The sequence below is a fragment of the Calonectris borealis genome, chromosome 1, assembly GCF_964195595.1.
Source record: "Calonectris borealis chromosome 1, bCalBor7.hap1.2, whole genome shotgun sequence".
NCBI lineage: Eukaryota > Metazoa > Chordata > Aves > Procellariiformes > Procellariidae > Calonectris > Calonectris borealis.
The window spans coordinates 150508047-150534917 of record NC_134312.1 but is presented as its reverse complement, the minus strand read 5'-3'; the positions used below and the strand labels follow the sequence as shown (position 1 = coordinate 150534917).

At 41.9% G+C, this 26871-nt stretch overlaps 3 protein-coding genes across 7 annotated transcripts in view; 2 read left to right on the top strand and 1 right to left on the bottom strand.

Annotated features, from left to right (window-relative positions):
• Positions 1-2343, top strand: part of FHL2 (four and a half LIM domains 2) — a 28671-nt gene extending 26328 nt beyond the window's left edge. Inside the window, exon 6 of the mRNA XM_075136156.1 lies at positions 1473-2343. Within this exon, the coding sequence (XP_074992257.1) occupies positions 1473-1624 (152 nt within the window). The 3' untranslated portion in view covers positions 1625-2343. The remainder of the gene's footprint in view (positions 1-1472) is intronic.
• C1H2orf49 (chromosome 1 C2orf49 homolog) lies at positions 1904-17851 on the bottom strand. Of its 4 annotated transcripts, none has more exons than XR_012670785.1 (5): positions 16280-17851; positions 14272-14438; positions 8483-8855; positions 6907-7058; positions 1904-5554 (listed from the first exon to the last, which is right to left on the bottom strand). XR_012670785.1 is itself a non-coding variant. In XM_075136171.1 (4 exons), the coding sequence occupies exons 1-4, from the start codon at positions 16406-16408 to the stop codon at positions 5498-5500; spliced, it is 726 nt and encodes a 241-aa protein (XP_074992272.1). In that variant the 5' UTR covers positions 16409-17843; the 3' UTR covers positions 4330-5497. The 4 variants fall into 4 exon arrangements, 1 of the variants encoding a protein (XP_074992272.1); XR_012670795.1 differs by lacking the exon at positions 6907-7058 and adding an exon at positions 7656-7899 and having other exon boundaries at positions 16280-17848; XR_012670801.1 differs by lacking the exon at positions 1904-5554 and adding an exon at positions 7656-7899 and having other exon boundaries at positions 6997-7058; positions 16280-17848.
• A 124-nt stretch (positions 17852-17975) lies between these two features.
• Positions 17976-26871, top strand: part of TGFBRAP1 (transforming growth factor beta receptor associated protein 1) — a 38869-nt gene continuing 29973 nt past the window's right edge. Inside the window, exons 1-2 of one of the 2 annotated variants that reach the window (XM_075136134.1) lie at positions 17976-18216; positions 20493-21194. In XM_075136134.1, coding sequence (XP_074992235.1) covers positions 20510-21194 — 685 coding nt within the window. In that variant the 5' untranslated portion in view covers positions 17976-18216; positions 20493-20509. Of the gene's footprint in view, positions 18217-18335; positions 18591-20492; positions 21195-26871 lie in introns of those variants that run through there. The other variant, XM_075136142.1, reaches the window with a different exon arrangement.

The following is a 26871-nucleotide window of genomic DNA, read 5'->3' as shown; positions in this document are numbered from 1 at the left end:
TTCAATGAACTGCTTCTAATATTAAAAATGGTTCAAGAATTCATTCTGAGTAACTTGAGAGACTCAAGACACTATACAATTCAAGATGTATGAAAATTAAATACTTATGATGCCTTTCAAGTGCCTAACAAAAAGAAATGAAAGAGGTCCTTAAATTGAAGTTTCCTCCTTTTCACAGAACATGGCGGACACACAGTAACAGAGCTACACATGTAACGGGATATGCATGTTCTGTACGTCATTCCACTTGCGTTCATTAGAGGGATCGCTGACCTCAGCAACAACAGTCCTTCTGCCAGCAGAAAGCATCTAATTGGCTTATACCTCATAGCACAGAGCATTTCTTCCCTGACTTTTCAGGACAGCAACTGAGAAATCACAAGGCTTTTAGATACTGCTTTCCAGTACAAAAGTAATTAAAGGAGCAACTGTTCAGAGCTTTACTATGAAACACTTAGCATAACTTCCTCCATGAAGTAAACAACATTTAACAGCATGATCCATACAGTCCAAGACTGCAAATCTGAGTTATCTGGACCGTTTTCTCTTGTTACTGCTCTGCCCTACGCCTGTCCCTCACTAACATATGCTTGATTGCATAGCTCCTAGAAAAGTCAGTGCATAACACCACTGGTACTGTTTTCTGTTCGTGTTAAAGAAGCATTTCTCTTTTCAATATTGCACTCCTCTTTATCATATGCTGTTTTTTCAAAGTGTTGCTACTAAAGGCAAACCAAAACAAAACCCCCTCTTATCAGGTAAGAGATATGCCGAACTAAATCTTTTCACTGACTTCCAGCTAGTCATACCAATGCATCATATTCAAACATCATGATCTTTCATTTCTTGTCATTTCTGAGGTTAAGCAAGAGATAATTACTACTGAGAGACATTTGTCCCTTTTCTCTATTTTCCTGTACAACTTCAATACCCCCTTATGATAATCTCCATAGATTAAAACTCTTGGAAGTTTTTTGCAGTTTGCTAACCTGCTTCTTTTCTTGAGGCACTCTTCCTTCAAAGCTATGAATCAAGTCATGACACAACCTGTCAGACTTTTTTAATGACCTAAATGCATTTTTACAGAACAAAATTAACTTACCTAGATGCCATAAAGCATTCTGTAAAAAACTACCAGACTTCTGTTCAGAGGCAGTTGCTTTCCTTTTCTTCTGCTATGTACCGTAGTGCTATCCCTTGAAAGTTCATTTCTGCCATTATCACCAGTGATAACAGTCTAGTTCACTAACTTAGCTGAAAGCAACAGAACTATTTGAGGATGAAAATATTACTTGCTACAGAATAAGGGTGGCAAAATTAGCACAGCAACAAATAGATTTGTCACAATGGCATTTTTTCACTACCATATGTCGGATCTCCATAGCAATCCATGAGGGGAGTCTGAAATAGCATCACTTGAGGGCTGTGTGCTATTCTTTTTTTGTAACAGAATGCTTTTGGTTTTCAAACAGGACTCGGAGGAACCAAGTACATCTCCTTTGAAGAACGACAGTGGCATAATGATTGCTTTAACTGTAAGAAGTGCTCTCTCTCGTTAGTGGGTCGCGGCTTCCTCACGGAAAGGGATGACATCCTTTGCCCTGAATGTGGGAAGGATATTTAAAGCTCAAAATAAGAGATGGGGAGAGGAGAGGAAAGCCGTGCTTGCAATATATAGTCTGAAATACACGGATGTTCGGAACTAGCTTTGCCACTCTGTGTTTCGCTGTACTACTAACGTCACTTAACCTTTTTCCTCAAACTCTCCAAATCTGGAGGGAAAACAACTTCAAAATCTCTAGTAGCAGTGTTGGTGTTTAAGATTTCTACAGCTAACCAAAACTAATGCAAAACCTGAGATGTAAAACCATTTGGGTGTTATTGACATTACATACTCTTTTGGGTTGGTTTTTTTGCCTTCCACTAAATATTCCAGTTACAAGCAAGTGATACAGTTCAAGGATTACAATGGCCACGCACAATACATTCATAGATGGATATTCAGGGTGAAACCCTCAGCCCACTGAAATCAATGGCAAACACCATTCAATTTCAATAAGGCTGTGGTCTCGCCTCAGTGTTCTTGAGCTATGTGACTAGTGTGTGCCGTCAAGTGTGTAGAAAGACTGCGAATGTAGAGGGTGTTTCAGTGTACAAGGATTTGTGCCATGCCATAAAGAGATAACGATAAAACAGTTGAAGTGGGAGTGCTTCATAACAGGTACTTACTTTATTGCATGACTAGCTGATCATTGTGTGAAGTACAAGTTCTGATTGACAGTGTCAGTATTACAGTTAGTCGACATTACACTGCACATTGTATTTTTAAAAATAAAATCATTTAAAACAAAATCATGATTGTGCTTTAATTGTATTTACATATTAGATATTTACAAATAAAACACTTTCACAGTCTGAAGAAACACAATGTAAGAGCCACACAAACACAACCCTTTTTGCACCCAGTCATTATGAAACTGTGGAGTTTAGACAATTCTCATACGGGCCCTGCTGATACAACATAGTCTTCTACTAACTGAAATCAGTGGGAAAATTATCAGCAAAACTGAACAACTGTATGAAAACACTGAATTGACTGCCGCTGATAAAAATGTGTTCATAGGCTCTGAACTCAAAACCAAAATATTATTGTTCTCAGCAAGCAAGGAGGTCAAGACAACTCAAAAGACATTTAATCTTTACAAAAGTCAGAAGTTTAACTCCTATACTAGGGCATGCTTTAATTTTGTTCTGTATTGCAATATGTAATACTCTTTGTTCTAGCATAATTTCTGCTACGTTTTCTGCAAAGGCAACTGTTAACAACAGCATGCTGGCAGGACAATAAAATCAAGAGGAAACAATCCAAAGGAAGATAACTCTCTCCCCAAAGCAAACTTCAAGAAATATGGCCATGTTATGCAATGTAAAATCCTGATACACCTTCCAGATGGAATTCATTTGTATCCAGCAAAAGGAGGAAAGTAGTATGTCACACTTCCGACAGGAGTCTTCAGACGTGGAAAGAAGAGTTAGGAATATACTTACTCTGTGTGTAACTGGGTAGGGAAAGTTTGCTCCTAGTTCCTGCCACAACTCTTGATTTTGTCTCTTTTTGTACCAAGTGTAAAGTGCTCACAGGTCATTTCTCTCTCATTAGTTCAACAAGCTAAATAGATGCATCGGATCAGATCTGGTTTACTGTACACCATTTGAAGAACTTGGCTGGCTGACATTTTTGAAGTGCACAATGTGCTAATCTGATCTCACTGGGTGACTAAATTCTATCCTTTGGTGACTTCATTTTATGATGAAGGCTGGAGTAAAGAATAGCCATAAAAATCCCTCTTATATCCACACGTCCCAAAGGAGGGCAAGCACCTCACTTACTCTCTCCTCTGGGGTCTGGCAATCACCCAGCACACTGCAGCTCTGCTCTAGTACTTTGCTGAGAGAAGAAGGATTACTATTAGCTAAGGGGGCAGTGGAAGGTTGTAAGAGCAGCATGGCTTGCACCTTGCCCCCCCAAGCGCTACAACAGACGGCAAAATGGTCCCAGCTTTGGGGAAAGACAGGTGAAACATGACAAGGCTGGAAAGCATACTGGCCTGAAAACAAGACTGTTACCATGCAATAGCAGCATCGTGCTATTATTCCAGCACAGTTTTGTATATCACTCCTTAACACGTACCAACACACACGTGCTCCTAGCAACTGGAACTACAACAAAATACAGCCTAGGCTCTAAACCACTGCCAAGAAGCCACCCACAAAACAGAACTCCTACCAGACTGTTACACGACTGCAAGGACCAGCACTTCACATGATACTAACTGCTGCTAAAACTCCAAAGCAGCTACCGAGCCTTTTACCCTGTAAGCCTCTTCTTAAGTTCTAATCACTTCAAGTCCACTGAAATATAACCATATAAAATGAACAAGCTTAATTACACCACAAAAACAAGTCAGCACTACTTTCTTTGCTTTTAATTGAATTTATTTAAATAGGATAAGGCTACTTAAAAGACAACTCTTTACATACAAAATGTACATTACGTTAAAGTTTGCTGTACTCAAGTACAAAACCTGCACAAGTGTTTAGTAAAAGGGAAACAGCACACAGTATTTCAAAACACACACATTCTTACCATTTTACAGCATTCGAGAAGTGCCTTTTGTGTCATAACAGTGAATGGAGAACTTCTGTCAGTAATGAATTAAGCTACAGTTCTTGGTTTCAATATTAACCAATGTTAAAAACGTAAACAAGCTTTCAGATCACTACTGACAGCTTCTTTTAGTGGGTTAACTAAGTGGATTCAGAAGTTGATTCTTTTTTTGTTTTTGTTTTACTAAGTCTGGGAGCGTTATTATTTACCATCCATATCTAAAATGGATCTAAATTGGCTTCACCCTGAGCCACTGAGATTTAAAAAAAATGTTTCCATCAACTTAACTGGATTTCTGCCGTGTAAGGCACTACCAATAATCCAGATGAAACACCAAGTTTCACAGAAAACCAACATCCATCTTAAATTATCAAAGGAAGAGGAAACAGGTTGGTTGGTTTTTTTTTTTTTAGAGTGCAACTACGTACGCTAATGCTCTCAAGGTACTTCTTTGTCTTCCTATCCCTGTCCCTCTCCAACTGTTAAGTTGAGAAAGCACTGGCCTGCATTCCACAGGTTTTCCCCATATTTTATAAGCATGATTGTAACCAGGAAAACAAGCAAATTTGCTACATCAGCACATTTTTACATTTATGCATGTATAAAATATGCCTGTGTATTTAAGGGAACATGGCACTAATCCATTCACTACTTCCTCTCAAAGATTCATATCAAAGAGTCTAATAACATACTTTCATCTGTGCATTTCTTATTTCATACGTCAATAAGAGAAACTTCAATTTGAAGTAATGCTGTTAAATAGTTCATCTCTTATTACCAACCTAACCTGCACTGTAAATTCTACACTCCTGTTCTGTGCAACAAAAAGGAAAAAAATTTTGTCTCAGACTATCTTACCAGCAGAGTGGTCAGTTTTCTCATCTAAATGAATTCTCTTTTTGAAGCCAAGAAGGCTCTTGGGATCACTCTGAATCTCAATAGCTATTTTAACTATTTAACCAGAAGTGGAACAAAACTGAATCTTACTGAAACTAACAAAAAAAAAAATTCATATGTGTGAATCATAAGGACATGCAGGAGATGAACTATAATAATCTTGAAAAATAAAAGTGGGGGGTTTAGTATATTGTAATATTACCACCTTTTAAATAAGTAATGAACCACTTGGTGTACAAGAGTAGACGCTCGTAAGGTGACCTGTGATAATGACTCCAGCTTTACAACAGGGAATTTTTAAACTTGTTAAAACTTCACAGCAATCTGAATCCCTGTAAGGTTTAAAAAGAATTGTACTTAAACTGTTTAAATATGACTTATCTGTTTGAAAATATGGAAGTAACATTTATGTTTCAAGCACCATTAGCTACTTCATGGCCATGTAACATGCTGGATTTTCTTCTTTGCTTCCGTAGGCTTTAGGTCATTCTGGAATACAAGAAAATATGTAAGTATTCTTAGATACTCTGAGCAAGTAGCAGTTAGTAATTAACCTGCCATGTTCAAATCTAGTACTGAGTATTGCTGTACTCCGCTACACACTACTACAACAGCCTTCTATTGCCATCTTGTGGAGAAAGTTAAATATCACAGAACTTCTCTAGAGAAGATAAAAATGAAGCCAATTAATTTGACTACCTGCAAATCATATATATCTTTTGCTTTTTCTTAATCCTACAATTAGTTATGCAAAAATATCTTTCAATTATGCAGCTTAGAAACAGGTACACATTGGAGTTTCAAAACATACTTCCAAAGTTTTTTCAGACTGCCTTCTTAAAATTCTTGTTGAAATGGGATTGTATAAGAAAAAATAAAAATACAACTAGGAAACTAATTTACTTTTGTCAAATAGTAAAAACGATAGAAAAAGAGGAGAAAAAGTAGGTCTTCCTTTGTAATGACCTGTATAAAAAGGGAAATAATTGCCAAAGTCTCAGATGAACTCATTTTTCAAGCCCTGCCCCAAGAAACCAGAAAAAAGCAAGCAAGCCCAAAGTAAAACAATGGGAGACTGAAGTGGTGAAATAATTACCTTTCACCATCCAAAATAAGAAAAAAATTGGAGAAATTAGAACTTTAACAGTTTATACAAGCAGAGTAAAGACAGGTATACAGGTTTTCGAGAACATTCTGCAACACACTGGTTTGGGGAACACAATCTAGAGATCCCTCTTCTCCTTAAGAGTTTAAATGTTACTTTATTTACAGCAACAGTGGATTGTAACCACTGAAAGGTTGAAGGGAATTAGACCCAAAGATCAGAAGGATAGTTCTGTGCTATTCAGTATAAGAACTTCATTTTTTTCTTGAAAGTCAAAACAGTCACTTGCTAGAAATTGTCATTGCTGTGACTATACTAAAAACACATCAGGCTTTACACTCTACAGTCATCTGCCAAGTGTACTGATTCTTCCTGGCTGCATCACTTATTATTCAATATCACGTTCTTTAATTTCAGACTGTAAAGTAACATCCATACAACACACTTGCCTAACTTCAAACGTGTCTGACCAACATTAACCAAGGCATGACTGAACTTACCGGTACTAACTTGAACAACGTAAACTGTGGCTAAGATAGAAAGTCAAGTGTCAGTTATACAGTGTCACTTAAAAGTGTTTATCATTGTGTCTACAAAACATGTAAATTAAATATAAAGAAGCTGTGAGGTGTATACTAAAAAAGTTTCAAAAGCTCTGTAGGTTCAGATCTGACCAATACTTAAAAGAGTTCTAAATACTAAAATAAATTAGTGATACTGGTAGTCGGAAACACACCTCTCAGCATAAATTTGATTCAGGGCCTCAGCCATGATTCTTGTAAAAGCTGCTAAAGCTGTCTTTCGGAACAGTCACATGTATAGGTGTTCATGTTTAACAAAATTCTGATGGAACCTACCAATCCATGCAGCAAGGATACTACCTGCATTCTTTCATGAAAGGATTTTTTAAAAAAAAAAAAAAAAAAAAGAGATGAATACAAAGCATTTCATGAGGCAATACTGAGAAAAGCGAAGTTAGGTCTAGTGTCCTGGGAAAATTTTCATCAATGTAATTGCACACTGCATATCTAAAGCTCCCCCTGCAGTTCCACTGAGAACAGATATTTCTATTTCTTCCTTTGAAGCCCAGAGTTATTCCAGATATTCCTGTATTCCAGTGGAAATGTGAAAATTCCTTCATTTGTATCATGAAGGAATACAACACAAGTATAAGACTTACCTCTACCTCATGGCATGTTTTAAAGAGGAGACAGCCCATTGCTCCTTGCTCACTGACAAGCCCTTAAAGACTAATCACACCTTTGTCAAAATTAACCACTGTTCTATCTTTCTCCCCAACTGGCAGCTACATTCAGCACACTTTCAAAGATACACCCTCCTGTATTCATGTATCCTGCCTTAGCTCTTCTCCCATCACTTCCGCTCATCAGCTTCATTTTGCCCCCATCTGTAGTGTAGTTCTCTTCTCTACATAAAATTTGTTTACAGCTGAATCTAACTCGCAGAAAGAAAATAACTATTTACCTTTACGGTTAACAGCTCAGTCATCAGTCTTCTACTTGAGAACAGCACCCTTCTGTTCAAGATCTCAGCACCTTATAGAAGCCCAGGTACCCGATTAAGATCACCATGGCTCAAAATGAGCACTTGACCTTTGGCCTCTCACTTCAACTAGTATGGTTTGTTGTTATGGCTTCTCATTCAGACCCACAACCTAAGCAGCTCTCCAGATTTTCACATCCAGTTCCTTCCTCTAGCTTGCCAATTCCTACGTGAAATTGAAAACAGATGGCATTCCTCCTCTAAGGATATATTCTACAGCTCTCAGCATCTCACTTCAGCTCCCGTAACATCTCTTCCTTCACTTTGACAAATGAAAGCTTGTCCTACTCAACCATTCAAGTGTGATTGTTACAAATGTTATCATTCCATTTTTTTCTTCCCTACTACAGAAAACAGACCACTTGTCCTCCCTTTAACGCTGTTCATGTTTTTCTATAATACCTGTTCTCTCTCTCAGACCTACCAGTAGGATTATTTTGTTTGTGGTTTTTTTGACTGCTACCAGCACCACCTTAAGTATTACTTACCTACTCATTTTAAAATTACATGCATGTTTTCTACAAAGCTGCCCCTCTCACACAGAAGTTTTCCATGGACAAGTACAAAGTACTTCATTACTTTCCTTCTAATCTTTCCCAAACCAGCTACTCTTTTGCCTGTTTCTAAATAAAGACTCTGCTATTACTCCAAAATTAAATAATCCTGAAAACTCTCACAAAGGTCTACCTTTGCCTCCTGCAAGTTTCAATTAAAAAAAAGCTGCAAAACAAGATACTGAATGTACATACCGGCAAATCAGATTCTTCTTTTGGAACAGCTCTCTTTAACTTCACAACAGTAGTTCCTGCTACTGGAGACAAAGGGTACACTTTCAGACTAGCCAACACACTGCTGTTAGTCTTTGAAATACTGTTCTGCTTAGCCTCGTTATTTCTCACTCCCAGCTTAGCGTCCTCTGATAAACTGGAGGCTGAAATGTATGTTGAGGCATTTGAAGGAACTGATAATCTTCTAACAGTGTTGGTGGTGCTTCCCGCTGGAGGAGGTTTTAGGCGATCAGCAGCTCCGTTCTCCGTCTTCTTCACCTTTATGCTTGTACTTGTTGAATGGCCATCAAATACAATTAATGGCCGTTTCCTTAAACCTTCCACTGTAGTAACACTGAAAATATAAATTGTAAAATTCTCAGAAACACAAGCTAGATGGTCCAAAAATAGCATACCCAAGACTTGAGTAATGAAAATGAATTTAATCTTGCCTAAAGTAAAAATATATCCCAAAATACTAACCTTAAGCTCTTAGCTGTTCCAAACTTAGGCAATAGAAATTGCTTCCAAAATATAAAGGGGGGATGGGGCAGGGGGTTGTGTGAGGAATAGTGTTCCTCAGTAAAGAGGGTTGTGTGACGAACTCTCTAGACAGACAATTACAGTTGTACAACCAAAGACTGTATGCTTATACCACTGTAGCTATTACAGAGTAACTAAAGAGATATAGCTGTTAAGTATTTCAAAAGGTGAATATTTGGGAAAATGTGTGCCACCTTACCTACAAGAACAGCATCTAATATTCTGATGCTTCTAAATCTCACTGTTTCCACTCTTATTCAAAATCATAATGTTCAGATAATCTAGAAGACTATTAGACAAGGAATGAAAACATTAAGTAAAAAAACCATACATGTTTTTGAAATAAGCTGTCTTCGAACAGGAACCCTAAGCTGATTTAATGACTTTTTTTTTAATAATATATTTAATAATATTTGTGCCCTTAAGCCTATGTGTAGTCAGAGCTGGCCAATTCAGTAACAACTGATTTATGAAAAAGGAATACTGTCAAGTTAATGTCAAAACAGTAGTATCAGAAAACATCCTGACTGCCAAAAAATAAAGCACAGAGTTATCATAGCTCACTCTACATGAATTTAGAGTTTTAAAAAAGCATTGCTCAAGAATGACAAAGAGAAAGGGTTTGGAAAGTGCAGATTTAACAAATAAAAAAAACAAACCACCATTAAGTTATATAATATTCCTGTTTAGAAACTTCAGTTTTCAGTACACACTTACTGTTTAATCATCTCATATTAAACAGAGGAATAAAAGTTGAACTATAGTATTTTCAACAATGAAATAGATTCATTAATTTGTAATATTGATGTCAGGTATCTCAACAGAATAAGCCTTAAGCAGAGACTCCATTCGTTTGACTTGGAACAACATTAGATTAATAGCTGCTGATAAACCTCACATATTAAGAAATTACACATTGCTTGCACAATTTCTGTTCAGACCAGGGTTTTCTTTGAAAAAAATGAAAGGAGTCACAATTTAAGAGGTCATAGAGCAAGAGAAAGTTCAACTCTTATTCCAATTTGCTTCTACATTACTATCTGTTCACAACAACATATGTCACACAATCCTCCTCTTTTTCTGTTTGTCAGGTTCCCGGAACTGATAGAGACAAAGAGAGACCTTCAATTCATTTGGGACTTGTTTGTCAAGAGATCAGACACAACTCTTTAGCTTCTATCTACAGTAGATGCCGTTTCTAGGAGAGCTTCTACAAAATGAGATTAACTTCCAAGGCCAGAAGTGTTCAGCCAGGCAAGTTGTTTCAGTAGCATTTAACTGAATTTAATGGATGTATTAAATACTACTGTTGTTTCAGTAGTATTTAACTGAAACAACAATAGTATTTAACACATCCATTAAATTAAGGAGTGTAATTTCATTGGAAAAGTCTAAAAAGCTGACACACACTTCAAAAATGCAACATGATACTTTTGGTCACTTTGGCTTTGTCCAAGAATTTATTCAACACTCCTGACAAGGAACACATTCCCCAGCAGTCTTTTTGGAAAGCTAGTTTGCAAACTATGTGAAAGAAAAAATTTTATATCTTTTTTCAGACACCTTCCTTAACATAAGAAGTCTGCTTTTCCTATGGAGATTTTTTTTTTTTTAATTCAGCTTGGCGAGGACTGCTAAGTCAGAAAATAACTGCAATTCTAGGAGGATTGTTATCTATTCTAAACTGAATTTTAGAACTGTAGCACTTGTACAAATGACCACATGCTATAATACAGATAATGTTCCCAGAGAAACACTTTGGGAAAGTTCCAAAAGAAATTTGGATGCTGTATCATCAAGAACTGTCACATCTAATTTTTAGATACATGGCTCACAGAAGAACACAGAACCTTGGGTGTGACATTCACTTTATTTATATAAAGTACAGGCAGCTTAAAAGCTTCAGAGCAGGACTCATGTCAGCCAGCACTCTTCTGAAGGAAGGACACTGATGCTAGCTAACAGCTGAAAAGAACCATTTTGGAATCGCGTCCCCTCCTGCAGGACACTCTCTGTGAAACCTAGATTTCAATGCACATCTCCTACATCCTAGAGGAATGTTCTAGCCACACTTTGGGCTGGGCTGGACGGAGGGCATGCTCTAATCCTGCTGTTTACTTTGTAGTGCATGGTAAAGAATACAAGATTTACTAGAGGAAGCAAAAGCTTCTCTACATGAGCAAACTGGGTTTCCACTGTTTCACGTGATTACTCACGTAGTCAGGATGGCCCCTGAGCAACTCCTGATTATGAGGACAATTTAATGAAAAATGCTTCTATTCTTGTCTAGCTTAGCCTGGTACTTAAGGTAGCACCCTAAAACCAGAGAGAAGCGTAGGTTTAGCTCCCACTCCCTGATTATCCTAAATATTCACCTGTTACCAAAATGGGCAGGTGATCACCTCTTCTGTGAATGTCTGAAACTGGTCAGAAGTACCATGTTTCACACTGAAATCCGTATTATCAGCACATTAGCAGTTCTCAGAGGATGCTGAAGTGGCCTCTCAGGTGACTAAGGAGAAATGATGAGCTCTACCAAGGCCACAGCTCTGAGCATGCATAGCCACAGTGCTCCTGGAGACTGAGAGTTTGCAGGTGAAGATGGCACTTCAGAAATTACAAATACACTTTGAGATTCATACCATCCTCTTTCTTACAGCAAGCAAGATGATCTTATGGATCTACAAAATTAACTGTCCCTGAGCACAAATCTTTCTGAAATGTTTGAAGTTGATAGACTGCATTTGTTTTTATTTGGTATGATTGTCTGCAAGCTCAAATATTCAGTAATAAGATGTATAAACAACCACCTGTGACCTCAGATATTTGATTGTATTATTAAGATGTAACACATTAATGCAGCTCAGCTGATATACAGCAAGTCTTTTAGCACATGCCATCAATCAGCAGCAGTAAAACTAAACATGATATTCAACACTGACTTTTAAATTTCAGTGTGTTTTTACTTCCTATCTGTAACTATTAGAGGCATGCAAACATACACTGAGCTGTGCTGATCAAGTCTCCAAGCCTCATATTAACTCCAGCACATGTTGTAAAGCTGTGGAACAGAGGAACTCATCAGAAAGCTCCTGTTGTTCATACAATCAATCAGTTTATCTGACGTCCAAACCGAACTAACAGCACGCTTAGTTCCCATCTCTGACTTGCACATAACTTACAGCCTCACAATACCTAGGAATTTTGTTTTGTTTTTAAAAACAAGAAAGCCAAGTTCTACTTCCTCCTCTGCACAATGGCATCGTGCCAGTTCTGCTGAAGTGCTGCACAGAACTATGTGAAAAAGTGTAATATTTCAACATCCAAAAAGATGATTGAACTTCCTTGATTCTTTCCATGAATATACTAAACCTGAAGTTTTCTATGTGCAACTTTTACTTACTGAAAGTGCTGAAGGTCTGTTTCTCCCATTTCACTGGCATCAGTAACACTAGCAGTAAAAGATTAACTTTTCTAGACAGCATTTTGCCAGCATATTTGTTAAGTATGAAAGATGTAATACAAGCAAAAACAGTAACTGCTGGAAAATCTTAAAACTGTCTAACAACAGAGCAATTTTCCCAGCAAATACTACATAGGTTTAACCATTACTGAATTTTAGTGTACCAAAATAAGAGCACCTAAACTTATTCTACATACAAACTCTTGATGAAGCCATTCTCTCATCTAAAAATTAACAGTCTCCTTCTCTCAAAAACATCCAGCCTGCCATCTTTATTTCTTTGATAAAAAATTTAAAAAACAAACTCACTTGACAGAATTTGTTTAGCTCTTCCTAGTTAGAAACCTCAGTAAAGCTAAAACAGACTCATGAAGTCAATAAGTTGTAATACCGCAAAACGATAATGAGAATTTTCATCCACCCTTTCCTTTGCTGAAGCTAAATCAGAACGCCACCCATGCACATCACACGTCAAAGTCAAAGTCTTGGGCAGGGGGGAGGTCGGGAGAAGAGATTCAGTAAAATAAACTTTTGAAGAAGATTTTGCTTTCTGATCAAATACAAACAGAAAGGTGTTAAAAAGTTTCTTTCAGAAAGTAGATGTTCATTTTGAATTGACACACAAAAACTGCTGCAGCATACACCCCGACTCTAGAGTAGACAAGGGAGCAAGCATAACTAAACATGTTTTTGGTACTTTTCTTAAACACTGTAAATATGATTATTATTTAACAATTATAAGGTGGAAAAAAAAATTACTTTTTCTTCATTATAAAGTATCTTGAAATGTACCAATAACCCGGTATCAATACAGGCTGGAGGATGGATGGATTGAGAGCAGCCCTGCCGAGAAGGAGTTGGGGGTACTGGTGGATGAAAAGCTGGACTTGAGCCAGCAATGTGCGCTCGCAGCCCAGAAAGCCAACAGTGTCCTGGGCTGCATCAAAAGAAGCATGACCAGCAGGTCAAGGGAGGTGATTCTGCCCCTCTACTCTGCTCTGGTGAGACCCCACCTGGAGTACTGCGTCCAGCTCTGGGGTCCCCAGTACAAGAAAGACATGGACCTGTTGGAGCGGGTCCAGAGGAGGGCCACGAAAACGATCAGAGGGATGGAACACCTCTCCTATGAGGACAGGCTGAGAGAGTTGGGGTTGTTCAGACTAGAGAAGAGAAGGCTTCGGGGAGACCTTATTGCAGTCTTTCAGTACTTAAAAGGGACTTACAAGAAAGATGGGGACAAACATTTTAGTAGGGCATGTAGCGATAGGACAAGGGGTAATGGTTTTAAACTAAAAGAGGGTAAATTCAGATTAGATATAAGAAAGAAATTTTATTTTACTATGAGGGTGGTGAAACACTGGAAGAGGTTACCCAGAGAGATGTTAGATGCCCCATCCCTGGAAACATTCAAGGTCAGGTTGGATGGGGCTCTGAGCAACCTGATTTAGTTGAAGATATCCCTGCCCACGGCAGGGGGATTGGACTGGATGACCTTTAAAGGTCCTTTCCAACCCAAACCATTCTGTGATTCTACGAAAAGAGGCACTATAATCTAGATACCATTAATAACATTTGGTTGACAACCCCTTTTTCCTATTATTGCGGTAGTAGAATCTAACACTTCTGATGCAGGAGACCTGACACGGCATTCTCTCTAAACTGTAACAATGCCCAAAAGCTGTGCAAGTTTTATTAATCAGGCAAAGATTAAACTAAATGCATTGTCCTAAATTCTCCAAGTCTAGCCCAGTAAAAGCTAAATTACCTTGTATTCTCATTTTTCGACTCATTTTGCTGTCTTTTCTTTTCCATCATTTTCCCCCATCTACTTTTTGGTAAGTCACGCTGAGGCAGGGGAATGGCATGTTGAATATAGAGACCAGTGAGACCATCTTTGTCGATCTTTACATCATTTTTGACTAGTATATTCTTCTGTGGGGAACAGAAAAAAAGTTGTTATTATTATGACAAATTCAAAGCACAAGCATCTTAGTGGCATAATTTCTTTTTTCAAAAGCCACTTTCAGGTAGTGTATTGGGTATAAATGCCAGGCTTTCAGAAGTGAGGGGGCTGCAGGGGTAAGCAGTATGGGGAGGCCATGAACTGCCCTGTGCCAACGTCAGCCTGGTCTCCTGCCTTCCTACTGTCAGCTTCCCTTGTTTTCCGTGCGGATTGCACTCAGTCCCTCCCTTCAGTGAGGCAATGGGAAATACAGGATGTTTGGGTCAGTGCATAGTGGTTTCTTTTTCTACTAGCTGCAAGCGCATCTCTTTGCATATCTCCTCATATGACTCTTCCTGTGCGTCTTTTTGTGTCTCCTGTCGCTGGTAGCTGCCGCTCTTTGTTAACTATATTGGAGCATAGGTGCCATGAGCTCCCGTGCTTGAAATTTTGGGGTGTGATGGGCTGTTTTCATCAGTGTCAGAGACAGCTGGATCCAGCTGCGACCAGTATTAGGCCGTTCATCATCTTTGCCCACACAGGTCAACCCTGCAGGCCCTATCCAAAACCCTGCAATTTTTCCCAATAAAAATAGTAGCAAAAAAAAGGAAAAAGTTATGACAGACATACTGCTGATGACTGATGTTTTCATGCACTCTTAAACACATTTCCTTGAATCCAACTACAATATCAGAGCTCTTCTTCCCACTTCTAAAAAACCGGCAACTAAAACATAACACAGTTCAAACTTAAGCTGTAGAGCCATGCTTCCTTCCCAGTTCCCAAAGAATAAGTTGTGAAGGGAGATTTCTAGTAACTGTCAGTTATAACAGAACACCAGTTTTCTTGCTAATGATGTACAGAGTTGTGAAAACAAAATTTCGTGGTACTTCCTGCCAAATTTATTAAAAGAGAAAAAACCCCACTAACTTCCTACAAACTAGAGGTCAGCAAAAGCAGGTCAAGTCTCTGCCACTACTGGTTTTGGCAACACTTCATGACTTCTGATGTAGGCCTAAAACCTGTACGTTTTTGTCCACATAAACTACATGGACAAGAGCATACAAAAATTCAGCGAGCTCATACAAACCCCTAAAACTTTATTATTGTTTCATACACCTAAAATTTTCATGCAAGGCAATAACAAGTATTCCAAATCACATCAACTGAAGCTTCATACGGTCCAAAACTGTCTATAACTCACTTTCAAAATCAGATTTTTTCAATTATGCATACCTAAGCATTAGCTTGACTCATTATGTAGCATGCATTTCCTTAATTCACTGGGTATGAACGTGGCAACTTTAACTGAATAAAGATCACCTTTCCACAGATAATTTTACTGTATGCAAACTGCCTCACAGACATGCTGATTCGAGTAAATTATTCGTTGGCAGCTACAGCGGCAGCGTTCAAACACAGCCCCTTTGCACACACGGAGACATCTCTCACACGACAGGCCTCCTCTAAGCAAGTACCTAGTCTACAGAGTACCGACATGGGTTTTGTTTGGGGTTCCCCCCCCCCCGAACGCTTCTGGGGCACCCGCCGAGGGCGCTACAAAGGCTGGAAACCGCAGAAGGACGGGGAGAAAGCTCCCGGGCAGGTGACGGCGGGTAGGAGTTTCCCTGCAGCGCAAAGCGGAGAAACAAAGAGGGCGGGTCTAACGCGGAGGGGGGAAACAAGCAGGGCCGCAGGGCCGGGAGGCCTCTCTTCCCCCCGGGCGGGGCAGGCGCCGCGCCGCACCCCCCCAAACCCCCGCCCCACCCCGCCCCGCCTCAGGGGCCGCCGCTCCGGGGCCGGCTGGCTCCCCGGCGGCGCCCGGGCGCACCTGCTCCAGGGTGAGCCGCAGGAACTCCTCCGAGAGCAGCTCCGGGTGCAGCAGCAGCTCCGACTCCGGGCGCCCCGACCCCCGCTCCTCCTTGCCACCGCCCACCCGACCCCTTCCCCGCGCCGCCATCTTCTTCCCCCGGCGACCCCTTTCCGGCCTCCCACAATGCCGCGCGGGGCGGGGGCTCGCGCGGGATGTGACGCGAGCCGCGTGACGTCAGCTTCCCGTCGGTAAATGCGTGTCACGGAGCCGCCGCCAGGCCGGAGCTGAGGACAGTCAGCCCCGGAGGGGCTGAGAGCGGGCTTCCAGGGCAGCCGCGCTGCGCCAAACGAAGCGGCAGGCAGGCTGTGACGCGAGCAGGCTGACTCGGGGAGGGCGACGCTGGGGGTGCGCCCTCCCGCGTCGGCGCGGCCCGGCCCGGCCCCTCCGGGCATCTCCGCCGGCAGGCTCGGCGAACGGGGCCGGGAGGAGTTTTACGTGGCCGATAAGGTGAAGTCATGCCCCGGCCGGTACTGCTGAGCAGGGCCGGCAGAGCTCTGCTGGTACAGTTCTGCCAGCCTGCAGCGGTACGAGAGGCTGGTGCAGCCGCACGCGGCAGCTGTGCCGCCGAGTGAACCGGGGTCTGAAATCTTGCCCGTAGAAGCGGTAACTGCCCGCTAACGGCTCTTCGCCTGCAGCGACGGAAGCTGCTCTGTAATTCCAAAGTAAAATAACTGCCTGCGCATTTGAGTTAGTGATCTGCTTACGTGTTTAAAAGCAGAATAGGGAATTACACGTAATTACGTTAGCAGATCAACCATGTTGTCGTTACAACATAAAATTGAAGTGCAACAAAAATTTTGAAGTGAACTTGATGCATTTTACAGAATTTACAGCCACAAGTAGCACAAGTAACAAAAACGCACGTGGAAAAAGTCGCATATATACGACTATGTATGTACCATTATGCTATATATATGCAGCGCTTCTAAGAATACGAATTCAAATTTTGATTCAAATCATTTAAGCGTACAAGCAAGCAATGTAGTAACACTTGTTGATAACATTTCATACGGTGTCCTCAAAGCTGTCTTCTGGCAGTTGACGCCATTCGTGTCCTTGCACTCTCCCTCCTCCCAAGCCACCCGCCGCTACTGGCCTTCCTGGATGCGTCTTGGGAGAGCTGCGTTTATCCTTTGCACGTCAGGGTTGGGCCCGGCCCGTGACCTCACTGCAGCATTTGGCAGTAATAAACGGATCACCAGTGGCGTATGTTGTTTGCATGGCGGGATCTTCGTCCCCTGCGCAGAGGTGCAGCTCGGAGGCAACCCCCGGCACCCGCCGCGCCTGTCCTCGGGAACGCGGGGAAGGGGCCTCCGGTTACAGGAGCAGCACGAGGGCGCCGTGACCCTTCCTCGCCCCCCCCCTCCAGGGAAACCGTGCCGAGAGTCGGGCGGCGGGGCCCGGGGCGGGGAGGCGAAGCTGCCTGCCTGCCCGCCCGCCCGCCCGCCGGCAGCCCCCGACCGCCGCCGATACCCCTCCCCCGCCGCGCGCCTGGCGCCTGCGCTGACGTAGGCGGCCTCACGGCCCAGCCCCAGCCGCGCCCCCGATGGGCGGGGTTCGTTGAGGCTCCACCCCTAGCCGTTGGCGCCGGGACGGCGGATGCCCCTCCCTCACGTGACCGGAAGGGTCCCGGCCCCTCTAGGTGAGGCGGCCCCTTTCCTTTCGTCACCCCTCCCCTCCGGGAAGCGGTGACGCTGGCGCAGGGCGGGGCCTGTGCCACACCGGAAGCGGCGCGTACCCCCGCGCGCCGGCGGACCCCCGCGCGCCGCGAGGCCTGGGCGCTGACAGCGCGGCCTGAGGCGGCGCCCGGCCCGGCCCCGGCCGCCGGCACCGCACCGCACGGCACTGCACGGCCTCGAAGCGGCGGGCCCGGCTTCCGGTGTGGCGGCTGTCAGGTGCTGGGGAAGGGCGAGCGGGAGGAGAGGCTCCGTCGCCTGCCAGGGCGGAGGCGGGCGCAACCGGGGGCGGGGGAAGCGCGGGGGCCGCGGGGCCGGTCGCTGCCGGGCCTGATTCGCGCCGGCCGGTCCGGTTGCGAGCGTGTGAGGGGAGAGGGGCGAAGCGAACGGCGCCGCTCCTGCCGGCGGGCCGGGCAGGGCGCGGGCGCTCCGCCGTGCAGGTGAAGCGCATCCCCTCCCTCTAGCCCTGGCGCTAGAGCGGGCCGGCACCTCGGGTCTGTGGAATCGTATCGGAAGGTTAATTAGGGCTTGCACGCAGTTAATTGCACAGGGTGTAGGAGTATGTCTACGTGAGCGAGCAGTGCGGAGGTAAGGTAGGTAGGGTGCTGGTTTGCAGGGCAGCAGCAAACAAAATGTAAATGCAAAGCAAGGTATTACTTAGCAGCTGTCCCCGACTTTTGTTTTCCATATTTTACCGGAAATGAGTGCACGCAGAGTTATTAGTGCACTTAAGAAAATAAAATCTAGTAGACTGATAATTTGCTTACCTATTGATTATTTCTTGACAGCAAACATCCTCATTATCTTGTTTTCCGGAGTTTTGAACATCTAAAAAGTGGCATACTGACTTCCATTCGTAACTCTGGGGTGGCCTTTTGCACTTTAAAGGAACAGCACGTTCTGCAGAACCTGTTTCTTTGCAGTGCACATGGACCCCTAAACTCTTATAAATGAGAACAAAATAAATGTAAAAGAAAAAAAAAATCACACGCAGATTATGTGTGTTGACATTGGTTGTTCTTAAAAGCTTTCTTCTCATGCTAGAAAAATAGCATGAACGTTTTAATTTCTTTGCTACCAGACTTTTTGTTCTTTCTATCGGGGATTGCGTATCTATTTTGATTTCTTTTATACTTTTACTTTTCATCTACTTTCGTTTAGTAATTTTTTGGAGGTTTTTAATACATCTTGGTCAAAAGCAAAATTCTGTAGTTCTCCCAATGGCATACATTAACATTTTTACCTTGGGCTACAGGAACGTTAAGTTGTTGACAGCTTCAGGTACAAAGCTGCCTAACCTCTCCTCTCCAGACGATAGTTTATCACTTCAGGCTATACACAGGCTCTTAAAAATGGTTGGGGTTTTTTTGGCAGCCCTCCTTAACTTAATGTGCTGTGTTTCTTTTGATAACTTTGGAGGATGACATGACTGTGTTGCCAGAGACTTGCGTTATCATTTTACCCTAGGCTATTTCTCTAGTACTTCCTGGGTTTGGGTTTTTTTGTTGAAGGTCAGAACACTAATTTAGACCCCAGGTGAGGATGCAATTTGAAAATGTCATGGAAGCCCAAACTAATTTTTTTTTAACTTCTGAAGAAAAATAGGAAGTTATTGGCAAAAAAAGATCACTACTGTCTCCTTCTAACATGATTTGCTTCTGGCTATATTCCTAGTTTGATCTAATTTTATTTAGTGGTTACTTCTGTACCTTACCTTTTCTCACTCAGTTTTGGAGATTTTTTCCATGGTTTTCAGTGTTCTCTTGCAAAAGCAAATGGGGTTTTTAGATGTAATAATTTGAAACTAAATTCATTTTGACTATGTTTAGTTTCAGGGTTGTTCACAAGAGCATCTTGTTGATGTTGGTCTCTCTGTTGGTCCACAGAAATTTCATTTGATGTTTTATATCTCCCATTGTACATGTGGACTGGAAGTAATTGTGTATGTTCTTTCTTAAATCCATTCAGGATGTTCAGTGCTGTGTCTTCCCCTGTGTTGGCTAAGTAGTCATTATAGACCAGTCATAACAAATTAAAAGGGGATTAAACAAGGTCAGCAATAAATTGCATCTGTCCTTTGACACTGGATTGCAAAGTCATAGAATCCTGCTTGTATCTTTTCATGTGCAAGTGATATAAACCTGTACATGACAGGTGTATAAATCACTAAGTACTGGCAGAAACCACTTGTAGTGCCAAAGTATCCGAGAGAGCCAGTAATATGCTGGTTACTTGGGGAGAAAGCATCACTTCAAAATAGCCGAGTGCTGTTTTGAATCTGCTTCGGAATATACTTGAAATGGAAGCATACAGTTCGATTCATTTCTGTGGTTATTAATGTGCTCATTCTGGCTTGTGTAATCAGGTTGGAAATAGATTATAGACCATTAAAAATGCAAAAATGAAGTTTTTGTATTGGTGAATGTTAAGTTGCTACCTCTGATACTTGATTATGTGTGTGGAGGTAAATAGTGGGTTTTTTTCTCTTTAATCAGATCACCCAGAAGACACAATGAGTGTTAAAGCTTTCAAGCTCGTTTCTGCTGTTGAGCGGGAGATGTTAATGGGAGACAAAAATTACATCAACATCGAATGCATTGAATGTTGCGGAAAGAACCTCTATATTGGAACCAATGACTGCTTTATCTATCACTTTCTGTTGGATGAAAAGGTCTCAACAGCTGGAAGAATAACTTTTGCTGCCACCAAGCAACTCCATAAATACCTGGGCTTGAAGAAGCCTGTGAGTGAGTTGAAAGCAGCCTCTGCCCTCACCAGGCTGCTTGTGCTTTGCGACAACACAATAACACTAGTTAACATGATGAACTTGGAACCTGTCCCCACTGGTGCTAGAATCAAAGGAGCTGTGGCATTCGCATTAAATGAAAACCCTGTGAGTGGGGATCCTTTTTGTGTCGAAGTCTGCATTATCTCGGTCAAGCGGCGGACCATTCAAATGTTCATGGTGTTTGAAGACAGAGTCCAGATAGTGAAGGAAGTGTTTACTCCAGAGCAACCCTGTGCTGTGGCTGTAGATGGTTATTACTTATGTCTTGCACTTACTACACAGTATATCATTTTGAATTATAATACTGGCATCTCCCAGGATCTATTTCCTTATTGCAGCGATGAGAAACGGCCAATTGTGAAAAGGATAGGCAGACAAGAGTTTCTGTTGGCTGGCCCCGGAGGCCTAGGTGAGACTAAGGATTGTAATTTTTTTGCAATTTTTTTAACTTCTCTCTCTTAATTTCTGTCAATTTGGGAAGCAAAGCTTGACTAATTAACTGTTGTGCACAATAATGATAATTTTCTTCACAGGACAGTACTGGAATGTTGAGATAAAAAGGTAGATGGTAAATTTTTGGTATTTTGGTATTTTAAGTATTATTATAACTCTCCTGCTTTTTCAATGCACAAAAATCTGATTCTTTGTATTTTAATTGTGTCTGTAGAAAGCTTCATTTCTGTATAGACAGCTAACAGTAGTAGTATCTTGCAGCCCAGAGTAAAAAAATGGGTTGGTACCAAGTGAAACTTCAGAGGTTGATAGCCTCTCTCTAGTGACTAGCTGGACTGGGTTTGAGGAGCCCCATGTTGCTATAAAATTGTTAAATTAGTGTAGACGAGTTAATTTTTTCCTCAGTTGCTATTCAGAGGAATTCATACAAAGTCCGTTTTATAGATTGTAACAGATTCACAAATAGGTATGTTGTACTCCCGTGCTAGTGAGAAATGTTAGTGGAAGTAAACTATATCCTAACTCCTGTAGAAGTAAACTCTGTCCTAACTGTAGATGTTGTCAGATACGACGCAGTTTTTATGCTCCCATTTGCTTAGTTTTTTTAATAGTGTTTTTCAGCTCTGTATTACAGAAAGTGATAGCTTAAGTATTGCAAAACCAAAATTAGATCATGTGAAATAATGCTCTTGTCTAATAGACAGATGATTGTATGGACTACTGCTGCTGTAATCTGTCTAAATCAACAATGTGCTGTGAGGTCAGTAATCTTGAGCTTTTTTTGGAAAAGCTGCAATATCCCAGAGCTGTCAGACCACAGGCAGAATGCTTTCATGCTGTTTGCCATATGACTCTCCATTTAGGAGATGCAGTTTATATATCTTCCCTGACACATTAGGAATAGCATGACATAAAGATCACAACTATTTAGGTCTTTAATTCAGGGATCTGCATGGGTTTTGGTGTTTTAATATAAATTCCGAAGAAAAGCAAGAGTACAATCAGTTGTTTATATGGAAGTTTTGTCTTGTGACCAGAATGTGACATGTACATCAACTCACCAGTTTTTCTTGAAAGAAGTAGAGACTCATCAGAATATTAGTTCATGCAAATTAAACATGTTCCAAGATGAATTTGTTTTTTCAGACGTAGGGCTTTTCTAAGTCATCTTGGTTGCCCACTTCTTTCTAAAACTGTTAGTTTCTTGAAATGTGGACGTGTATTTGTGGACATTAACCGTTTTAGTAGTGCTATGAAAGTTAAAATTTGTGCATTGACTTGTCTGAAAGTATTCCCTTTTGACATGTTTCTAAGGAGATCTCGTTCTTACTTTAATCTTTATCTTTTTAGGAATGTCAAACCAGATTCTGTTCAACTGGTTCATTTCTTTTTTAAAATGCAGAATAGCCACACTTTCAAAAGAATAATTGCATTTAGTCATAAAGCAGAATTTTATTTAGTCCTACTTTTGCTTTTATCTGGTATCCTGGAAGAGAGCTATACAATAAGACCTTTACTCATAAAATCCAACATCCTTGTGTAAATAGATTGTCCTGGGGTTAAAATATCAGATATGTGATATTTTAAACAAATGCACTTCTGCAGCTCTAAACGTGCTATAAACTTCCCTTTTTCCCATAATACAGGCAAAGTCTACGTTGTACTGGCTCAGAAACCTTACAAAGACTGCTTGCTATGGATTGTATAGTTTTTCCTTGCCTAATTCAGCTTGTGTTTTTGTTTTGTTTTTTTTCTTAATCATCTGTCCTCTATTCCCTTCCCACTGTTGTTTTGATTAGTATTATCCATCTTGCTGTTCTTCCTTGGTAAAATTCTTAGTGTCTTTAACTGTCTCTTTGAAGTTGTGAAGATGGTTGAGCACCTTTATATATAAGTATTGTATATCTTGGCATTTGAGGTAGGCCTCTGCTGTAAAGTGAATGGACTTGAAAAGGCTTGATGCAAGTCTTCAATTCTAATTTTAGTTTGCTTTTATATGTCTTATTGGTTAAGACATGTTCGTTTGGCACTTGGTAGAGCATCTATGCCAAATTCAGCCTCTTTTACTGAGGTGGATGTATGCTGCATTAATATATTTGGCTTTATAGTGTTTGAAGTGACATTTATCTAGATTAATTCGCTTTTGAGTTAAGACTGGAATTTAGAATGGCAGAAAGCAACTGCTTAAAATGGTAATCATAAAGTAAAACATCTTTGAGTTTCTTGGGTATGTAACCTTTTTCCTTACCTGGACATTTTGCGTTTAAAATTGATTGTTAGAATTGTTCATAGTTGATCCATAGACTTAGCCATTCGGTACTTTGTTGGCTCTGCTTGTAGTTAGTGTATAGCTCATTCTTTCAAAGGGAGGAGGAACTTCATTTTTGGCGCATCTTCATTCTGTCCAGTAACTACTTCGTTCAGAATTGAAAATCAATTCTTTCTGATTATGTATGAAACTATGCTTACCAAAACTCAGTTTTTCATTTCATGAAGCTCTTGTTGCATGTTTCTAATCAGATGTCCTGCCATACAGAGGCTTTAAGTTTTCAAAATTTCAGCAAACACTCCTTGCGTATTGGCACAGGGCGCACTTCCTAGCACCAGCTGGAGCAAGTACCCCAAAACATCAGAAGCCTCGATTCAGATCGAGCTCCCAAGGGAGGGTGCGGCTCTTCAGGTCTTGAGCTGAAGGAAGCGCCTGGTGCCTCTTGCTGAGACTGGGGCAGGGGGAAATTTTGTCCTTGCCTGCAGGAGGCGTGTGCTTGGTTGAGGATTTGTGTTGCCAAGTAAAGGAGATGCAGGAGGAGGTCAGCAGAGTGCACGGCATCAGAGATGACAAAAAAGAAATTGAATCTTCTCCAGGACCCAGGTTTGAGCCTGAACCCCCAGCTGTACTGAGGGAAGGGCAGGTTGAGTCTCTGCTTGTTCTGTGATGGCAAAGCCTGGAAACTTGTGACTTCTCGTAAAAGGAAGAACTCTCCTTCTCTGCCTGCAGATCTGCATCTATAGAATATGTTCAGTGCTCTGGTAGCAGATGAGAAGCAGGAAGCTCTGTCCAACAAATCATCTGAGCCTGGTGCAGTAGCACCAGGAGGAGTTAGCGAGTGATAGCAGTGGGAGACTCCCTTATATTGGAGATGGAGGTTTTCTCATCAATCCTGCTGGTGAGGGAGAACAACTTGAGGAGGAGTGGGTGGATCGTGCGGGTCACTAACTGGTTGCACAGCTTGTGATGACGAGGGATTTGGCTTTTATGACTATGGATCCCTATTTAAGGAGGAGATGGGATCCACCAGGCCAAGTGAGGCAAAAGTGTTTTGTGAACAGGCTGACCAACCTGGTGAGGAGAATTTAAACTAGGAATGGTGGTTGTAGGCTGAGTTGGCAAAAAAGGGTGCAGGATGAGAGACTTCATTATCAATAAACAGGGCTGAAGAGGCCCTGCTTCAGGCATATGCATGCAAAGAAGTGTGTACAAAACAACATAATGGTGAAAGCTTTCACTTTTTCTGGGAAATCAGCTCAGCTATGTGTTAACAGCTGAGGTGAGGGTTACCCATTACATGAGAGCAGCAGGAAGGTGTGGTGTTGTGCCTTGGGACAAAGGAGGAAGCAGCTGAGAGTTTATGGGTTACGGTTAGAGGGCAGACTAACATGGGTGACATTGTGGTGACTGTCTGCTGCACGTTTATCAGGAGGAAGACATAGGTAAGGCCTTCTTCAGATAACAGGGAGAAACCTACATTTGCAGGCTCTAGTTCTTAGGCGGCACTTGAACCACTCTAGTACCTGCTAGAGGGGTAGCACAGCAGGGCACAAGCAGTCCAGGAGATTTCTAGAGTGCATTGGTGTTAACTTCTTGACGCAGGTGACTGAGGAGCTGATGAAGGGATGTGCTCTGTTTAACCTGGTTAGGGGTGTGAATGTCAGGGGAGCAGCCTTGCCGCAGTGTCCATGAGATGGTGAAGTTCAAGATCCTGAGAGAAGGTAACAAGGCAAAAAGACCACAAGCCTGGACAGCAGGATAGCAGACTTTGGTTTGTTCAGGATCCTGCCTGAAAGAATCCCATGGGATATGGTCCTGGAGAGAAGGACTGCCTCTTCCAAGTTCAAGAGTGGTCCATCGCAATGTGCAGGAAAACGAGCAAAGGTGGCAGGAAGCCTGCATTAATGAACAAGCAGCTCAAGATATACGAAGGACAAGAATGTAATTTGGAGTAATCAACATGGATTTACAGAAGAGAAATTGCCTGACCAGCGTGATAGTCTTCTGTGGTTAGATGCCTAGCTTGGTGGATGAGGGGAGAGCAGTGATATTGTGAACTTCAACAAGGCTTGACACTACTTCCCATAACATCCTTACAGACAAACAGATGAAGAATGAACTAGAGAAACAGTGAGGTGAATTGAAAGCCTGGCTCAAAGTTTTGTAGTCAGCAGCATAAAGTCCAACTGGAGGCCAGTCATTGGTCGTGTACCCCAGGGGGCCGATAGTGAGGTCAATACTGACATCTTCATTAACAACATGGATGGTGGGGCAGAGTGTACCTTCAGCAAGTTTGCAGATGATACAAAAGTGGGAGGAGTGACTGACAGGGGATTGTGTTGCCATTCAGAGGGACCTTGGCAGGCTGGAGAAATGAGCTGACAGGAACCTCGTGACGTTCAGCAAAGGGAAATGTCAAGACCTGCACCTAGGGAGGGACAGCCCCATGCACCAGTACAGGCTGGGGCCTGACTGACTGGAAAGCAGCTTTGCAGAGAGGGATGTGGGGGCTGTGGTGGGCAAAGTGACCATGAGCCAACAACGTGCCCTTGTGGCAGAGAAGTCCAACAGCCTACTGCGTCGCGTTTAGTGGTGGACTTGGTAGTGTTAAGTTAATGGTTGGACTCGATGATCTTAAGGGTTTTTTCCAACCTAAATGATTCTGTTGGGAAAAGTGATGCGAGCAGGTTGACAGAGGCATTTTTTCCCCTCGGTCCTAGTGAGACCACGTTTGGAGCACTGGGTCCAGTTCTGGGCTCCCCAGAATGGCATGGACATACTGGAGTAAATACACTGAAGGACCAGAAAGACAACTAAGTGCACCCCATATGTGGAGAGGCTGAGAATGCTGGGACTGTTAATTCTGAAGAAGAAAATGCTTGCAGAGATCTCATCAACATATATGGGGAGGGTAAAGAAGACAGAGCCAGACTGCTCAGTGGTATTGTATCCAGTGAAAGGATGAGAGGCAGTCGGAATAAACTGAAACACAGGAAATTGTACGTGAACATAAGAAAACAAATTCCTCCTTGTGATGGTGATCAAACTAGGAAACAGGTCTTGGAGAGGCTGTGGAGTCTGTTCTTGAAGATACTCAAAACCTGACTGGGCAAGGTCTTGAGCAACTTGTTCTAGTTGACCCTACTTTGCGCAGGGAAGTTGGACTGGAGAATCTCCAGAGGTCTCTTCCTGCTTCAACTATTCCATTACTTTAATGAGTAAAAAAATCAAATTTTAAATACCTAATTTTAGTTTATTCCTTTTGCTTTTCCAGAATAAACTCTTCTCAGTGGTGCATGGTTTGAACAGTTGTATAGTGATTGAGTAGACTACAAATGGAGTTGGAGAACTGAGCCTTATAGGC

What these genes read in the sequence shown, in the direction of transcription:
- C1H2orf49 (XM_075136171.1), bottom strand. Translation starts at nt 16,408, where the DNA reads ATGGCGGCGCGGGGAAGGGGTCGGGTGGGCGGTGGCAAGGAGGAGCGG. An exon ending in TGCGGCTCACCCTGGAGCAG is followed by an intron (nt 14,439 to 16,279) that starts GTGCGCCCGGGC and finishes TGTTCCCCACAG; the next exon opens with AAGAATATACTAGTCAAAAA. An exon ending in TCGAAAAATGAGAATACAAG is followed by an intron (nt 8,856 to 14,271) that starts GTAATTTAGCTT and finishes TTATATTTTCAG; the next exon opens with TGTTACTACAGTGGAAGGTT.